A 15,242-nucleotide genomic window follows, 5' to 3' on the forward strand; every position below is an offset into this window, starting at 1 on the left:
GTATAAATGCACATGTAACCTGGCTAGCAGACGTAGTGGGCCCAGGGGCTGATTCTGTAGAATGTTCATGTTTCCCAGTCTGGGAGTGTATCGTGGTAAAAAGCCGGAGGTGGAAGGGCATAGTACGGCCACAGGGCAAGAAGAGCAACCCTGTGGGGATGGGTTGCCTAGAGGGAGGTTGGGATATGGGTGGGAAAGAATTTGTTCAATTTAATCAACAATGAAAACACTCTCCAGTTGGCAACTTGATCTTCTGGTCCCACTCTATACTGCTCTGACTGCAGGTACAAGAAAAAGTCAGAACTCAGCAAAATCTCCCACTTACAGTTTTTAAAAGTGGATCAGGTGTCTCTCTCTACATCTCACAGCATGTATTGTCTTACTGATATACACATGATATACCCTGACCTCCCACCTTGAGCTGAAGTAAAGGGCTTTGTCTTTATAGGGATGCTGCCCTAGGTCTATACTATATTTCTTTCCCTTCCTCCTATTATCAGAAAGATCATAAGATCTTAAAATCTTATTTGCATAGATATATATTAAACAAGGTAACTTTGTCTTTTTTTTAATCTTCTGGAATCTGAAAAATGGCAGATGAGAACCACAGTGCTACAGCAGAATCCAGTCGTCTTCTGGATGTACCTCGCTACCTGTGTGAGGGGACAGAATCCCCTTACCAGACGGGACAGCTGCACCCAGCCATCAGGGTAGCCGACTTACTGCAGCACATTAATCTCATGAAGACATCAGACAGCTATGGGTTCAAAGAGGAATATGAGGTGAAAGTTTCAATACTATGTTGAATTTCATTTCTAACCATGATACCCAGCACCATTTAACAGCTTTAACATAGCAAGCAGTGGAATACTCTGTAGACTGTCTAATCCTTTCTTTGCAAATGTACAATCAAGTGTACGTATGAGGAGAGGGGGGTAGATGGATTGAAAGAAAAGGGTACTTCCTGGGGATATATCTGGGTCAAAATTCATTTTAAGAAATAAAAAAATATTGGATCCCATAATTTATTTGACTGTTATTTAAAAACCACTTTGTTAGACTTTATATTTCCCCCACTCAAAAATCCATAGCAAGATACCTTGAGTCCCATTGTATCATTGCAGGTTCTGCTATTTGAAAGACCTAAGCAGTGGATGCTTTTCTGCCTCTTTGCTTGTTGACCCTTTGTTGAGAAATAAGATCTAGCTTTGTGCCCTAAATGTACTACTTGTCACTCTGAGTTTTGTTTTGAGGATTATAGGTTGAGGGGGACTGGGAAGAAAAACAGAGCACGGAAAATCCAGGCAATAAAAAGAAGCCCAAAAAAGGACATGGGAAATTCTTCTTTCATCTTTATTGCCCCTTGCTACTCAAACCAAAATACCAAGATTATACTACAAAGGAAGTGATTTAAACTAACCATCCCAATAAACATAGTATAGCAAAAAAGAAACAGTTCCTCTGACACTTTTCAATTACTGAGAAGTATCAGTCTGGGGTGTAGAAGAAAGTTCCTCCACCACTATACACACATACCTAAAGTAAAAGAGAACAAGCAGTACTTTACTTTGAAAGACCACCTAAAATACATCTAACTTCGTAAGGAATCTTCTAAACACTACCTTTTATTTAAGATTACTTGTTATACCTTAGTTTGGGAGTGAGTAAATTTATTTTTGAATTTTGAATGTTGGTTTTAGATATATGCAGGAAACACTATGCTGTGGAAACAAAACAGTGCAAGGAATTACAATATTCTGCCAGAGCTGGGTTTTTTTTTTTTTTGTTCATTACATGTATATTCTTGTGTACCTCACTTCAAAGACCGTTGACTCTTTGAAGACCCCATTTCCTGTGTTGAGCAAAGTTTAAGTTTTTCTGCAAAAAGAAATCTATACCCATATTTTAAATTGCTGCATATGGTAATTAAACCAATCAACAATTTCATCTGTTCCAAGATTCTTGGAGATAGTGACTCTTTAATTTCCATATGGTCTCTTGTAGAGACTCAGTCCTTTCCACGATCTTCAAAGAAACTGAAATGTGGTGTATTGCACACGATTTAATGAATAATTATGGGAAAAAACAGGTTTTCTTTTTCCTGTTAGAAATGCTAAAGGAAGCAAACTTTTGAAAGATGCTCATTAAAAGTAGTTTTGAAGTTTTTGATGCTTCCTCTAGTTCCATCTCACAAAGTTATGGTGATCTTAAATTTGAAATACTTTCAAGGTCCTTTTTTTCCCCCTAAAGTTGTTTCTTGTCCTTAATTTGAACTCAGTCCAATCCAAGATGAACAAGTAGGAGTCCAACAAACAAGCTTTGAGGTCTGAAAATTGAACTTGTTTACTGCTGCAGTACTCCCTTCCTCCCTGAGAAGATGGCTTTTACTATTTTGGTCTTCAGAACAGACAGACCTGATTCAAGAAAAGGAATAAAATTCAGTGTGCTTGTTAATTTTGCTTTTTTTTTCTAGAGCTTCTTTGAAGGACAGTCAGCATCTTGGGATGTAGCTAAAAAAGATCAAAATAGAGCAAAAAACCGATATGGAAACATTATAGCATGTAAGTTCTCTTACAATTCTTGGTGAAAGTAAATACTCTGTGTAGAAGATAAAGAGTAATTTGGAATTCCTCCTTATATGGTTTTAAACTTTAAAAAAATCCCAGAGGGTGGCACATCTGTTCATAAAATAATCTATTTAATATTAAAACAGCATTGGCTATTGGCAGGGATTCAGAAATTGTCATCATCCTCATTAATTAATTGACTCAGACTCTTCACCGTGTGGAGATAACGTGCCACTTGATTTTATGTTTGCACATAAATGCATGGGGGTGTCATTAACAGCTGAAAATATTAGAATAACAAATACGAAGGATTTTTTTCAGTCATAAATTGCTATAACTCTTCCACCAAACATATTCAAGGTGGGAGTGTTATTCTTTCCATATACCATATTTCCTTTCTTGGAGCCAGTGCCTGAACCCCAGGTGTTCCATGTTACTTATAATAAGGGACTTCCTCCTGATGAAGTCTTTACAATGTATTCATGAGATAAATAAATTGATTATCATATGAAACCAAAGGGGCAGTAAGAAAAGTAACAGATAGTTTAGCTTGTAACTAACTGCTGATTTACTTAGACCACTTTATTCTCAATTTAAATTATTTTACACTGTCTTTTGAATACATCAGAATTTAACCTTGACTCTCACAAAATAAGAAGTTGAGAGCAGGGGTTCGAAATTCACTCCCTAGTTCTGTGGCTCATTTGCTGTAAAGTAAGGGGAGAAAAGATCCCACCCATATAAAATCATGCCTAACAAGCAAGATTAGGAGTTAAGGCAAGTTCAGTTCTTTAGAAAAATTTATGACTCAAATGATAATTTGTCAGACATTATCATGTCCTCTAAAAGCTTCCCGACTATAAAGATGCTAGTCATTGAAGCTTTTTAACAGAATATTATCATTGTAATAAGTAATGAACTCATTAATGTTCTTGCATTTCTTCAAATGACTGGTATCCAAGGAAATTTTGAAAGTATATTATGGATAATCAGTTGTTAACCACTGAATTATTTTAAGTCTCTACTAGGGTCATTGTCTCAGAACAGGGGGAAAATTTAATAGCTTTTCTTTTATCCTTTAAAAAATTTAGATGATCACTCCAGAGTAATTTTGCAACCTGTTGAGGATGATCCTTCTTCAGATTACATTAATGCCAACTATATAGATGTAAGTATTTTTATCCTTCAGTATGCCCAATTTGTTGGCTTATATATGTAAATCTTTTTGCTTGTTATTACCTATAAAGTGATTGCTAGCTTTTTAAAATAAAGAACAAACTGTACACTTTTCCTTGTTCTACGTCCTAGTACTTACTGACGTTGTTGTGCTTTCTTTCACACCTGACTTTGGTTTGGGCTGTAGATTTGGCTGTACAGGGATGTAAGTACCACTATATGTAAATAACAGCACCCTATTATAAATATTTAATGTTAACTACTCAATTACAGTTACTACTAATGCTTACTACTAGTTATCTCTGCATGCTTCCCCTAATTAGCCTCATACGGTATACCTATGTTCATTTTTTTGTAACTCCTTTACATGTGTAAAGATCTATTTTACCTCTTTCCCTTTTCTATGTTTAGAAAAACAGGACCATTTTTAGCTTTTGACAATTTATTATGTACTCGAGTTTTATTTGTTGATGGTTTCTGTTTCTGGTTTTTATTCCTTACCCTTCCCCAAACATATGTGAGAAGCTGGATAGTATGATGTGTATTAGTGTTTCTGAAATTTTACTTTTTCACATTTGACTTCTGATGTTAAAAATGGGTAGGGAGACTATTTTGTGGTGTGTGGTATTGGTTTGTAAAGTATTAAAATTACTTAGGCAAAATAATTACTAAATTGCATTTGTAAAATACACATATCGCACATATATATTGAATCATACAAATGAAAGTTTGTTTTGATCATACATTCTGCTGTTCAGTTTTGGTTACAAACATATCTACATGTAAATTCTTTATTTAATGGAAAGTAATTATCAAAAAAAATAAAATATTAAGGAGGCAATATATTACATTACATATAAGAAGGACAGGCTCTGTTCATACTTCCTGGTTCAGAATCACACTGGAAATTGTGAGAATGTTGATTCATCTCTATGTGCCTCAGTTTCCTCATCTTTACAGTGGGGGTAATAATAATACCACTAACCTCATCATTTTGTTGTGAGAATTAAATGAAGTAATTCATGTTGAGCATTTAGCACAATGCCTAGCACATATTAAGCACTCATTAAACTTAAGCTATTTTATTAAAAAAATAATCCAAACCTAGGTGTGCTGAAATTAATTAATTCTAAATATGCATTAATTGTAAGGCAAAAGGTAGAAATATCAAGTATTGCAGCATATATGATACATTTTTAGATATATAAAAGATATGAAAATGAGGACCCAACTTTTTCTAATTTCTATAAATAGAAAATAATTTTTATCACATTTATTAAGCTCATGTTTTACTGTTATTTTGTGAATTGTCATTATTTATATATTTGAATTAATGAATTTTATTAAGTATAATCTCTGAGTATATTGGTTAAATTTCTGATCATCATTTTACTCTCATTCAATATTTCAAATTTATCAGACATCTCAACATGGAAAACTAAACAGTCTACTCTCTAGAATAAAAATATCAGCAGTTCTCTGACAAATTTGTACTTGTTCTTACCTATTTAGCTTAACCTTGGTTTTCTGCCAAGACCCTGGCAGGACATTTGGTCCTATCCGAAACATCCATAAGACATTTGGTCCATGCCAAAAGGTCCTTGATATTTCGTCCTGTCCAAAATGTCCATGGAGACATTTGGTCCATGCCAAAAGTCTTTGATATTTGGTGCCATCCAAAACCATTTGTCATGGACCTAGTAAGCTCATGCACATTTTAGATAGAACCAAATTTTAAGGACCTTTCAGCATACACTAAGGGTCTTGTGGACATTTTGGACACAACCAAGGGATCCTGTAAATATCAAGAACCTTGACATGGACCAAATGTCTTAAGGATATTTTGGTTAGGACCAGATTGCTAACTCAGGCTTTTACTAAAGCCCTTTGCTCAAGACACAACAAAGTCAAAGCTTAACCTTATTATACCGTTAACATTTTTGCTATTCATGGTCTTTTGGAATTCAAACCAGTTGAAAGCAGCTAACAACTTATCCCTTATCTGGAATAATTTCTTTATTGAAACAATATTAAGTGCTTAACCACATAGAACTCAAGGCACACTAAAAAAAAGAAAGAAAGAAATACTAAACCTTTTGTTCAGGATAAGATGCATTTTTTAAAAGATTTCTTTCCCTATATATGTGTGTACTATAATTATGTGTGTGTAAATTAATATTATCAGCACACACAAAATAGTTTTGGCAGATTCCTGAACATATTATAGAACAGAAATATCCTCTAAAAAATCTCAGCAGGACTTTGACTTGATGCACACATGCATTGTCCAGCTCTAACATTGGAATGTTGTTATTTTTTTATGGTTCTAATATGTCGTTGTCTATTTGTAATGCAGTGTGTTGTACTTTTGGATGATAAAATAAGAATTAGTATTTTTGAACACAATTTTGCCAGGAATGAATGACTAAAGATTAACATGAAGGCATAAACATTTTAGTGAAACCAAACAAAATCTATGAAGTTATTTCCTAGCAAACAAAACTCAATTATGTAATATATATTTTAATCAGAGCCCTTAAAATATTTAATTTTTGCTTTATTTTTACCTTTCAGATAACCTAGGTTTGAGAAGTGAACTATGAGTTCACTACTCATTTCTGGACTTTTTACTGTAACTTAATCTTAACAGGTGGTTGTCTTCATCTTTTTATGCCTTCATTCATTTATTTCTGACACTGATATAAAATGATGACCAATTTGTTCTCCTATTTTAGGGCTACCAGAGACCGAGCCACTACATTGCAACTCAAGGTAAAACTTTGCCTTTTTAAATGTAATAGAGTAACCAAACTTGCTTAAATCATCCATGTGATTTTTTTTTGTAATTTTATCTGAATTAACTGAAAAAAAAAGATCAGCTTTTCTGATTAACACTGCTTTTTATTCATTTGTATAATACAAATTGTTTTATCCATTTAAAATGTATATAAATTAAACCTTGATTTATTTTTTTAATTAAAAGTAAAAGAGAAGCTGCTGGTAGTTTTCAGATTTGGTTCTTAGTATCCTGATGTCCCAGAGCACTAGTCAACAGGGATGGGCAGAGAAATTACTTATTTTTTGATGAAAGCAAGTTAGATCTCATCTTGTGTAAGGTGCCTGTTTTCTTGCAACAGAGTCTGTCGGCCTGGCACGTGATAGTACCCAAGACCAACACTGCTATAATGAGATACTGGACTGTCTTGCAACAATTTTTTTAAAGTCAAGACTAAGACAAAACAAAGGGCTAAAGGGAACTTGGTCGAGTTCATTCTTCGTGGAAAATAAGAAGACAGTAAAGAAATCTTGTTATAGTGGCATACTGGGAAATAAAAGTATACTAACAATAACACCAAAACTACTCTAGTTATCTCCCCAAACTGACCACTGACCATCAGAAGAGAAACCTGCACATCTTATTTTATAAAAGACGAAAGTAAAACAAAAGTTAATTTGCTTTTTTGACAGAGGTCATTTCTAAGTGTTTTTCACATATCTTTGGTGTAATTGAGTTTAATTATAAACTCTTTAAAGTTAGAAACATCATCCATGGTGAATAATATTCTTGTTTCATGGTATAGGGTAGAGTAGAGCCCAGTAGCTGGTTTTGCAGTTCAGAGATGATACTGTAAGATTAGAATGTGTCCTTATATGTATGATAGTTCTTCATTAACCCCTAAACATGCACTGTTTATAAATGATGTGTGTATATTTATTTGGTAATATGTGCTGTTTGGTTGATGGTGGTGTAAGACTTCCTATTTTGACGTGTACATGAAGATGCATTAAAGTAACTTAGAGACAGTTATAAGTACCCTAAAAACTAGTGATTTCTTCTTCTGAATTTGAAAACATAGAAGGCAAACTGAAACAAACAAACTTGTACATGCCTATGTTTTTGCCTTTAGTGTGAATTTAGATATGAACTGAATTTAAGTACTTTCAGTGACATTTTGTGTTAGACCTTTAATTTTTCTTCTTTGGGTCATTTAGTTTATATTGCTTTTTATCTTATCTAAACTTCTTAATAACTACAAAATTTCTCTGATAGCATAATATTCAAATTAATTTTTTATAGGCCCAGTTCATGAAACAGTATATGATTTCTGGAGAATGATTTGGCAAGAGCAGTCTGCCTGCATTGTGATGGTTACAAATTTAGTTGAAGTTGGCCGGGTAAGAGGCACAAAAAAATCTGTGTGTCACAGAATATGACTGTAAGTTGAATAGCAAAACATAACACACTTAAAATAGAATATCATTCAATTGTTTGAAAACAAATTCTTAGGCATACCATTTCAAGTGAGTGCTCCTAAGTGAGGCTTTGATTGCTGAGAAATTATTTCTTATTTAATAAATAAAATAATAAAATAAAATGAGCTTTGATTTTATACTAGAATCTAATTGCATTATCAGGCTTGTATGTTTTTATGAAATTACACAAAATCTTTCTGTTTATTGTGTAACAGATTATTTTATCTCATTTATAGATTTTTACACTGTCTTTTAATTGTGACCTGAAGAGTTATCACCGAAATTAAATCATCTTGGTTAATGTGTATTATATACTCAGGTTCACCTATATATACTTTTTGTTGTTTAGGTTAAGTGCTATAAGTATTGGCCTGATGATACTGAAGTTTATGGTGACTTCAAAGTAACTTGTGTAGAAATGGAACCACTTGCTGAATATGTAGTCAGGACATTCACCCTGGAAAGGGTAAGTACCCTAAAGTTCTACAAAAATATGTATATTGCAACTGTTTGGTTTTTTTTCTTAAAATCCATGTTAAGATTTGTCTTGATGATGCTATCATATCTATTCATTCATTCATTCCACAGATATTTATTTGAGAGCAGAACATGTGCCGGGCATGTTTCTAAATCTTGGGACACATATTAAATCCCTGCTCCTGTGGAGCTTATAATCTGTTGAGGGGAGAAAGACAATAAAAATTAACAAATAAACAAATACATCATATATTTTGAAAAGTACCATGGAGAAAAATAATGTTGGGAATGGAAGTAGGGAAAATTGCTGAGGTAGAGGAAGGAATGGCCTACAGTTTTAACAGAATGATCAGGAAAAGAGTTGTTGAGAAAGTAACATGAGTAAGGCTTGAAGGAAATGAGGGAGTGAGTGATATAACTATTATATAACCCAGGGAAGTTGTCCCAGGCAGAATATTCCTGATGGAGGGAAGAGTCATTTCAGAGACCTAGAGGCATGATATTCCTCTCACCATGAGAAACAGCCAGGAGTCTAGGGTATTCAGAGATGGGTAAGTGAAGGGGAAAGAAATATGAGATAAAGTCAGAGAAATAACAGAGCCAGATAAGTGAGCCCTTATGAGCTACTATGATGATTTTAGTTTGTATTATAGGTAAAAGTAGCCAGCCATTGGAGGGTTTAAGCCCAGGAGTAACATGATCTGACTTTTTTTTAACAGGATCAGAAAGACTGAAGCAGAGTGGGCAGTGTAAGTGGACTGAAGTAAGACGTAGGAGCAATAACATACATTGTTGCAGAAAAGTTTAATAAATTTGACCACACAAAAGTATAAAATTATCTGTATCAAAAAATTTTTAATTAAAAGATGCACACACAACAAAAAAAATCTGTGATTATTTAATATTCTTAATTCATAGCGTTAATATAAATAGAAAGGAAACAATAGAATCCCCCCCAAAAAAGCAACTGCTAAGCAGCCTATTGAAAATGTTTAACCTCATGATATACCATTTTGTACTTTGAAATCAACCAGAACTTTTTAAAAAAGAATGATAATCCTTATTGATTTTAAGGATATGGTGAGACAGATATTTTCAGATGTAGCTGATCGTACTTAACTTGGCATAAACCCTCTGTAAATCAGTAAAGCAGTGTATCTACAGAACTTTAAAATATTGATGTCCTTTGACCAAGAAACTTACCTTCTATGAATCTATCCTAAGAAATTTATTTAAAATACAATGACTCATATATAGTCTTGGAAAATTATAGATAACCATAACTGTCCACAATAGATAGTTAAATTATACATCTATGATCTGGAAATACCACTCTTTACAAATGATACTTATAAGTAATTTTACCATCATAAAAAATAATTAGGGGAAATATTAAATGGAAAGTACCATCATACAGAACAACATAATTATGATGATCACAACTATAAAGTATGTACGAAAATTTCTTAGACAAATCAAGTAGAAAAAAATAAGCAAAGATATAGGAGATTTCAAGAAAAGAACCATCAAGCATGATTTAATGAATAGCTAGATCCCATTATTATGGAAAGAAAGAATTTGGAATATACGTTCTTCTTGTAAGTTCATTAATGTTTTATAAAAAATCAATCATGAACTTAGTTATAAAGGAAATCTGAATATATAACAAAAACTCAAGACGTTTCCAAAATCCAATGGAAAATAAAAACAAATCACTGACCAACGATCCCCCAAATTAGGCTCAGAAATCACCAAAGCCTCTTTTGAATAATCTTTGAACTATAGTCTTAAAACTGAAATTATATTGTAGAGATAAACAATTTCACGTCAAAATTTCCCACAAGTTATCTTATGAGAAAAATATCTACTAAAAAATGATTTGTATTTTGAAAGGCAGTCTAAAATCTTGTGAAAATTCATAAAACTAGAAAATCAGAAAAAAAAGTCAATAAAACAAAGGAAAAATTAAATATAAAACTGAAACACAAACAAAAAAGAATAAATTTAATCAAAGAGCTATTTCCTTGAAAAGAGGAATAAAGTAACTAAACCACTTGTCAATTCCAAATGAAGAACAATCAAAACAAAATATGCAACATTAGACAACACAAAAGGTGTATAACTACAGTTACAGTGCTATTAGGAAAATTATAAAAAATAGTACGTGTGAACTTGGAGACAGATTTAGTCTAGGTACACTGATATTCTAGCAAATAATAACTTCCAAAATTTGACTCAAAGAGGGTTAGGAATCTGAACAGATAGTAAAAGAAAATAGAAAGAGTGTTAAAATTTGCCATTAAAATTGCATTATGGTTTCATAATTGAGGTTTCTTTAACCTTTAAAGAATAACTAATGAATAGCTAATGCCTAAGTTAATCAAACTATTTAGGCCATAGAAAATCATTAAAACCAACTAAATGTATTTTAAAAGCTAGCATAACTGTGATAACAGAACCACATAGAAATAGGACTCTCTCAAGCTCTTCTCTCTGTCTCTATCTCTCTTTCAATCTCTCTCTCCCTTTCTCAAGTATGTACACACACATACATTGCAGACCAATTTCATTCAAGAACATGCTGAAAATTTGAATCCAGCAGTGAATTAAGAAAAGATCACAACATGATCTTTCATGATTGTTTTTTAAGAATGCAAGGATTTTACAACTGTGGTAGGAAATCTAGCAGGATATTTCATTATTTCAGTGCATTACAGGAGCAAAACCATATGATTTTATTAATAGATATTGTAATGCACTTAATTTTATTTAAAAGACATTTATAGTCATACTCTAATTATATTAGAAAAATAAGGAGACTTGCTAAACATGATAAAGGTGATTCAACAATAATCAGTTGCATGCATGTTAAGGAATGAAAAACTAGGGGCATTGAAGTTATAATCAGAAATGCAATGTGGATAATCATCCTCACTAGTATTCAACATTTTTGGAAGCTCTAGGAAATGAAATAAGACAACAAAAGGAATAAACAGCAAAACTATTAAAAGGGACAAAATTATTTTAAGGTGTAATGATTTTATACCAAGAAAACAGGAGATAATGTTTTTAAATGGAACTAAAAAGCATTTAGTTAAGTGACTAATTCAAGATAAATATTCATATCCTAGCTTTTCTTCATGTTAGCAATAAACAGATATAGATATTAAAAAATCTTTCACAATATTAAAAAAAATTCTGTAGTGTCCAGGAATATATTTAACAAGAAAGATACTGGTCTTAAGTGAATAAAACCACAAAAATGTATTGAAGGACACAAAATAAGATGTGAATAAATGGAAACACGCACCATGTCTCAGAATGGGAATACTTGGCATTAATACCTTGTTATGGATTTGACACAATACTAATTGTAACATTATTGGGGTTTTATTTTTAATTTATTTTCTTGTTATTTAGAAAAAACACTGAAAAAGAGTGATTTTTTTTTTTAAATCACATATTTGAAAATCACTCAGGAATATTTAAGTAAAATGAACAGTAAGGGAACATGCATCGCCAAATATTAAAATTTTCTAAAAAGAGCAAGGTCCTTACAGCAACTCCAGCAAAAGGATCAACGCAGAGGAGATGAAGTGATTGTCTAAAGTCAGATCTTTGAATAATTTATGGCATTCCTCACCAGAGCTGACTTGAAAAGTAGTTAAGAAAGTGATTTTATTTGCACAATTCCATGGTGATGTTTATCATTGTCACTATTATACTTATTTGTTGAGCCCTGCTTTGTGTATGGTATTGTACTAGGAATGGGGAAGAAAAAGAATTATAAGATATGATCAGTGGCTTCCAAGGTTTGTGTGGTATTAGTCTGTTTAAGATGGAATCTAAAGATAAACTTTCTCAATTTAGTTCATTTATTTAATGCAATTTTCCCACCTTTTCTGAGGAACAAGTGAGACTGAGATTCACAGATATCTCACAGTAGAGTTGGAAATATATGGATCATAATTGGGTTTGGGGGGCTACAAATGTGGATTCTTAAAAATAAATTACGCAGCATTTCATCTATATTCTCCAAGCACTGCTACTACAATCTACAGGCTTCTTTTAACAAAAAGGAAGGGAAGAGCTTTGAAGTGTGTATTGAAAGGGTTCTCTTAAATTAACCCAACAGGAGAGGGACACAACAATGGATGCTTTGCTTCTTTCATTTTGTATTTTTGTTGCCATAAATAATCCTCTGTGTGCTGAATTATTTCAGAGTTTAGGAAAATAGTCTGCCCAAAGAACAGTTTAGCTGTCTGTATATTTTTACAAACCAATCTAGAGTAGTACTGTTCTGGAAAATCCCTATATGCTATGCTTCAAAACTATTTTCAACATGGATAAGCAAGGCATCAAAATCTCTGTGAGGTGAAAAGTAGAAAGTTGCTTTTATACACCACTTGAGAACTCAGTGCATTGGGTCAGTAGGGCAGCATTTTAACTTCCCATTTCTTCCTTTTCCCCTAATCATTTTATGTGTTGTCATTCCAAGTAAGGAACAGACTGTCAAGGTAAATAAAATTTACCCAGACTTATAGAACTGAGCAAGACTTCTAATTTTCTCTCTTTGGCAGTTGTCTGACAATAAAGGTAAGCTCCTAGGCCATGTCAGCATCCTTTTTCAGAAAAAGCATGATCTTTGATAAATTTCTCATTTTTTTCATTGTCAATCAGGTCTAGTACTCGTGGTTGTCTTTAATGGCTCTATTTTGGTCCTTTTGAAAACACTTCTTTACCTGTTTGCACAGAGGGGATACAGTGAGATGCGTGAAGTTAAACAGTTCCATTTCACCGGCTGGCCTGACCATGGAGTACCCTACCATGCTACAGGCCTTCTTTCCTTTATCCGGCGGGTCAAGTTCTCCAACCCTCCCAGCGCTGGCCCCATCGTTGTGCATTGCAGGTAAGTGGTAGTCCAAATGGCATTGACTGGGTGCAGCCAGCTTTTTAAAAATATCCAGACAAGGTTTGTAACCACAAAAACTAATGCATACTGACAACAGGCGTCCCCAACCCCTGGCCTGGTACTGGTCCGCGGCCTGTTAGGAACCGGGCCACAGGGCAGGAGGTGAGCGGCAGGCGAGGGGGGGGGGGTGCCAAAAAGGTTGGGGACTGCTGGCTTACAAGGTTTCAGCTTTCATGTATTACAGATAAGGTAAAACAGTAATAAAATAAAAGTTAACTCTAAGGAAGATATAAAATAGAAACTTCAGAAATAAATATATTCATCATAATGTGTGTAGTATTGTCTATAATTGCAAGTGTAGAAACTCTGCCTTTTAGTGGCAACATCTGTGTGTGTGTTGTGGTGGATTTTTTTTTTTTTAATCACTTTTGCAAATCCCATATTATATTATGGAATGGTAGGTAAAGATAGAGGTTTCTTGCCTATCTAGTAAATTCCCAATAGAACCCCAGCTTTTAAAACTAAATTTGGTAAAAATAAAATACGGTGTGTGTGTGTGAAAAAAAAAAAAAAAAAAATACAACAATTCCATCATTGCTAAAAGTTTTCTCATGCCCTTTCCAGTTTATTGTCCTTCCCACACAGAGGCAACCATTATTCTGATTTCTATCACCACAGATTTGCTTTGCCAGGCCTTGAACTTCACATATATACAATCATACTTATGTCTTCTTTGTGTCTGACTTCTTTTGATCAACTTAATGTTTTCGAGATTCATCCAGTGTGTTGCTTTTATCAGTAGTTTATTTCCTTTTACTGCTAAATAATATTCTGTTTTATGGACATATATCACAATTTGTTTATCCATTTTCCTGTTGATGAATATTGGCTTTGGTGCCAATTTTTGGTTAGTATGAATAAAGCTTCTAAGAATAAAAAAAAAACAACTAAATTTGAGGCATACAGAGTTATTAAATGGTCTAAATCGCAAGAATTTGTGCTGTAAGACAGCTACTTAAGAATTTTTTTTTTTTTTAAAAAGCCACCCATCAGAGAACCTTGAAGACTACATCAGTAAAATCCAGCAAATATATGCCAGAAAAATGTGATCATCCAGACTTTCTTCTGATTAGAAACTTCTCTTAAAACAAGCATTTGGAGACACTAAAAGCAAATTACATGGCCTCATTTTGAGATATGAACAGAAAAATATGTACTGAATCTGAAAAGCTTTTCCTAAATGCTGCACACTATTTTCAAATACTATCCCTTCCAAGCTACATAATAGGTTGTGCTTAAGCATTTTTTTTCTTTCTGAAAATCCAGCCTATTCAGTATTTAAATGACCATGTATAAAAGGGGAAAAATAAAGCACAGAAAATACAATAAAAGTAAGGCGGCCCATTAGGATCAGATACTGTGTACCTTGCAAAAAAAATCTGTTCAATCCTCCTCAAGAAATCTGATGTACTCTTCAATTACTTTCTTGTCTCAAACCCTGGGAACAGTGATTGAGAAGATGGTAGGCGAAAAAAAGAAATAGAGATAGCCACAATACCTTTTACTTAAATTTCTTAAGTAACAGTAAGTTTAAGAGAAATGACCAAATCTGGACAACAAAGAAATAATGTTAATAGTCTATCTATGCATTTAGAAAATGAGATAAATGGGTTTTCAATTATGCGGTGTCCTGACTTATCATAGAGGTTTACTTTCCTATGAATTGCTTGCTTCAGAAGTGCTCCAAGATTCTCAGATACTCACTTGAAACAGAAGTGTCATTTTCTACTTACACTTGGGTATCTGAATTTATGGAAAAGAGGAAGCTAACTACAAAGTGAATTTCCTGTAAAAAT

The 15,242-nt window shown here is 33.3% G+C and overlaps 1 protein-coding gene across 5 annotated transcripts in view; it reads left to right on the forward strand.

The window, feature by feature from the left end:
- PTPRK (protein tyrosine phosphatase receptor type K) overlaps positions 1-15,242 on the forward strand; it is a 546,316-nt gene that overhangs the window by 517,295 nt on the left and 13,779 nt on the right. For all 5 annotated transcript variants that reach the window (XM_082406089.1, XM_082406087.1, XM_082406086.1 and 2 more), the window contains 7 exons: positions 598-782; positions 2,474-2,561; positions 3,659-3,735; positions 6,479-6,515; positions 7,822-7,919; positions 8,347-8,463; positions 13,229-13,383. In XM_082406089.1, the coding sequence (XP_082262215.1) occupies positions 598-782; positions 2,474-2,561; positions 3,659-3,735; positions 6,479-6,515; positions 7,822-7,919; positions 8,347-8,463; positions 13,229-13,383 (757 nt within the window). The remainder of the gene's footprint in view (positions 1-597; positions 783-2,473; positions 2,562-3,658; positions 3,736-6,478; positions 6,516-7,821; positions 7,920-8,346; positions 8,464-13,228; positions 13,384-15,242) is intronic.

Source organism: Balaenoptera borealis (assembly GCF_965194805.1).
Source record: "Balaenoptera borealis genome assembly, chromosome: 9".
NCBI classification, from domain to species: domain Eukaryota; kingdom Metazoa; phylum Chordata; class Mammalia; order Artiodactyla; family Balaenopteridae; genus Balaenoptera; species Balaenoptera borealis.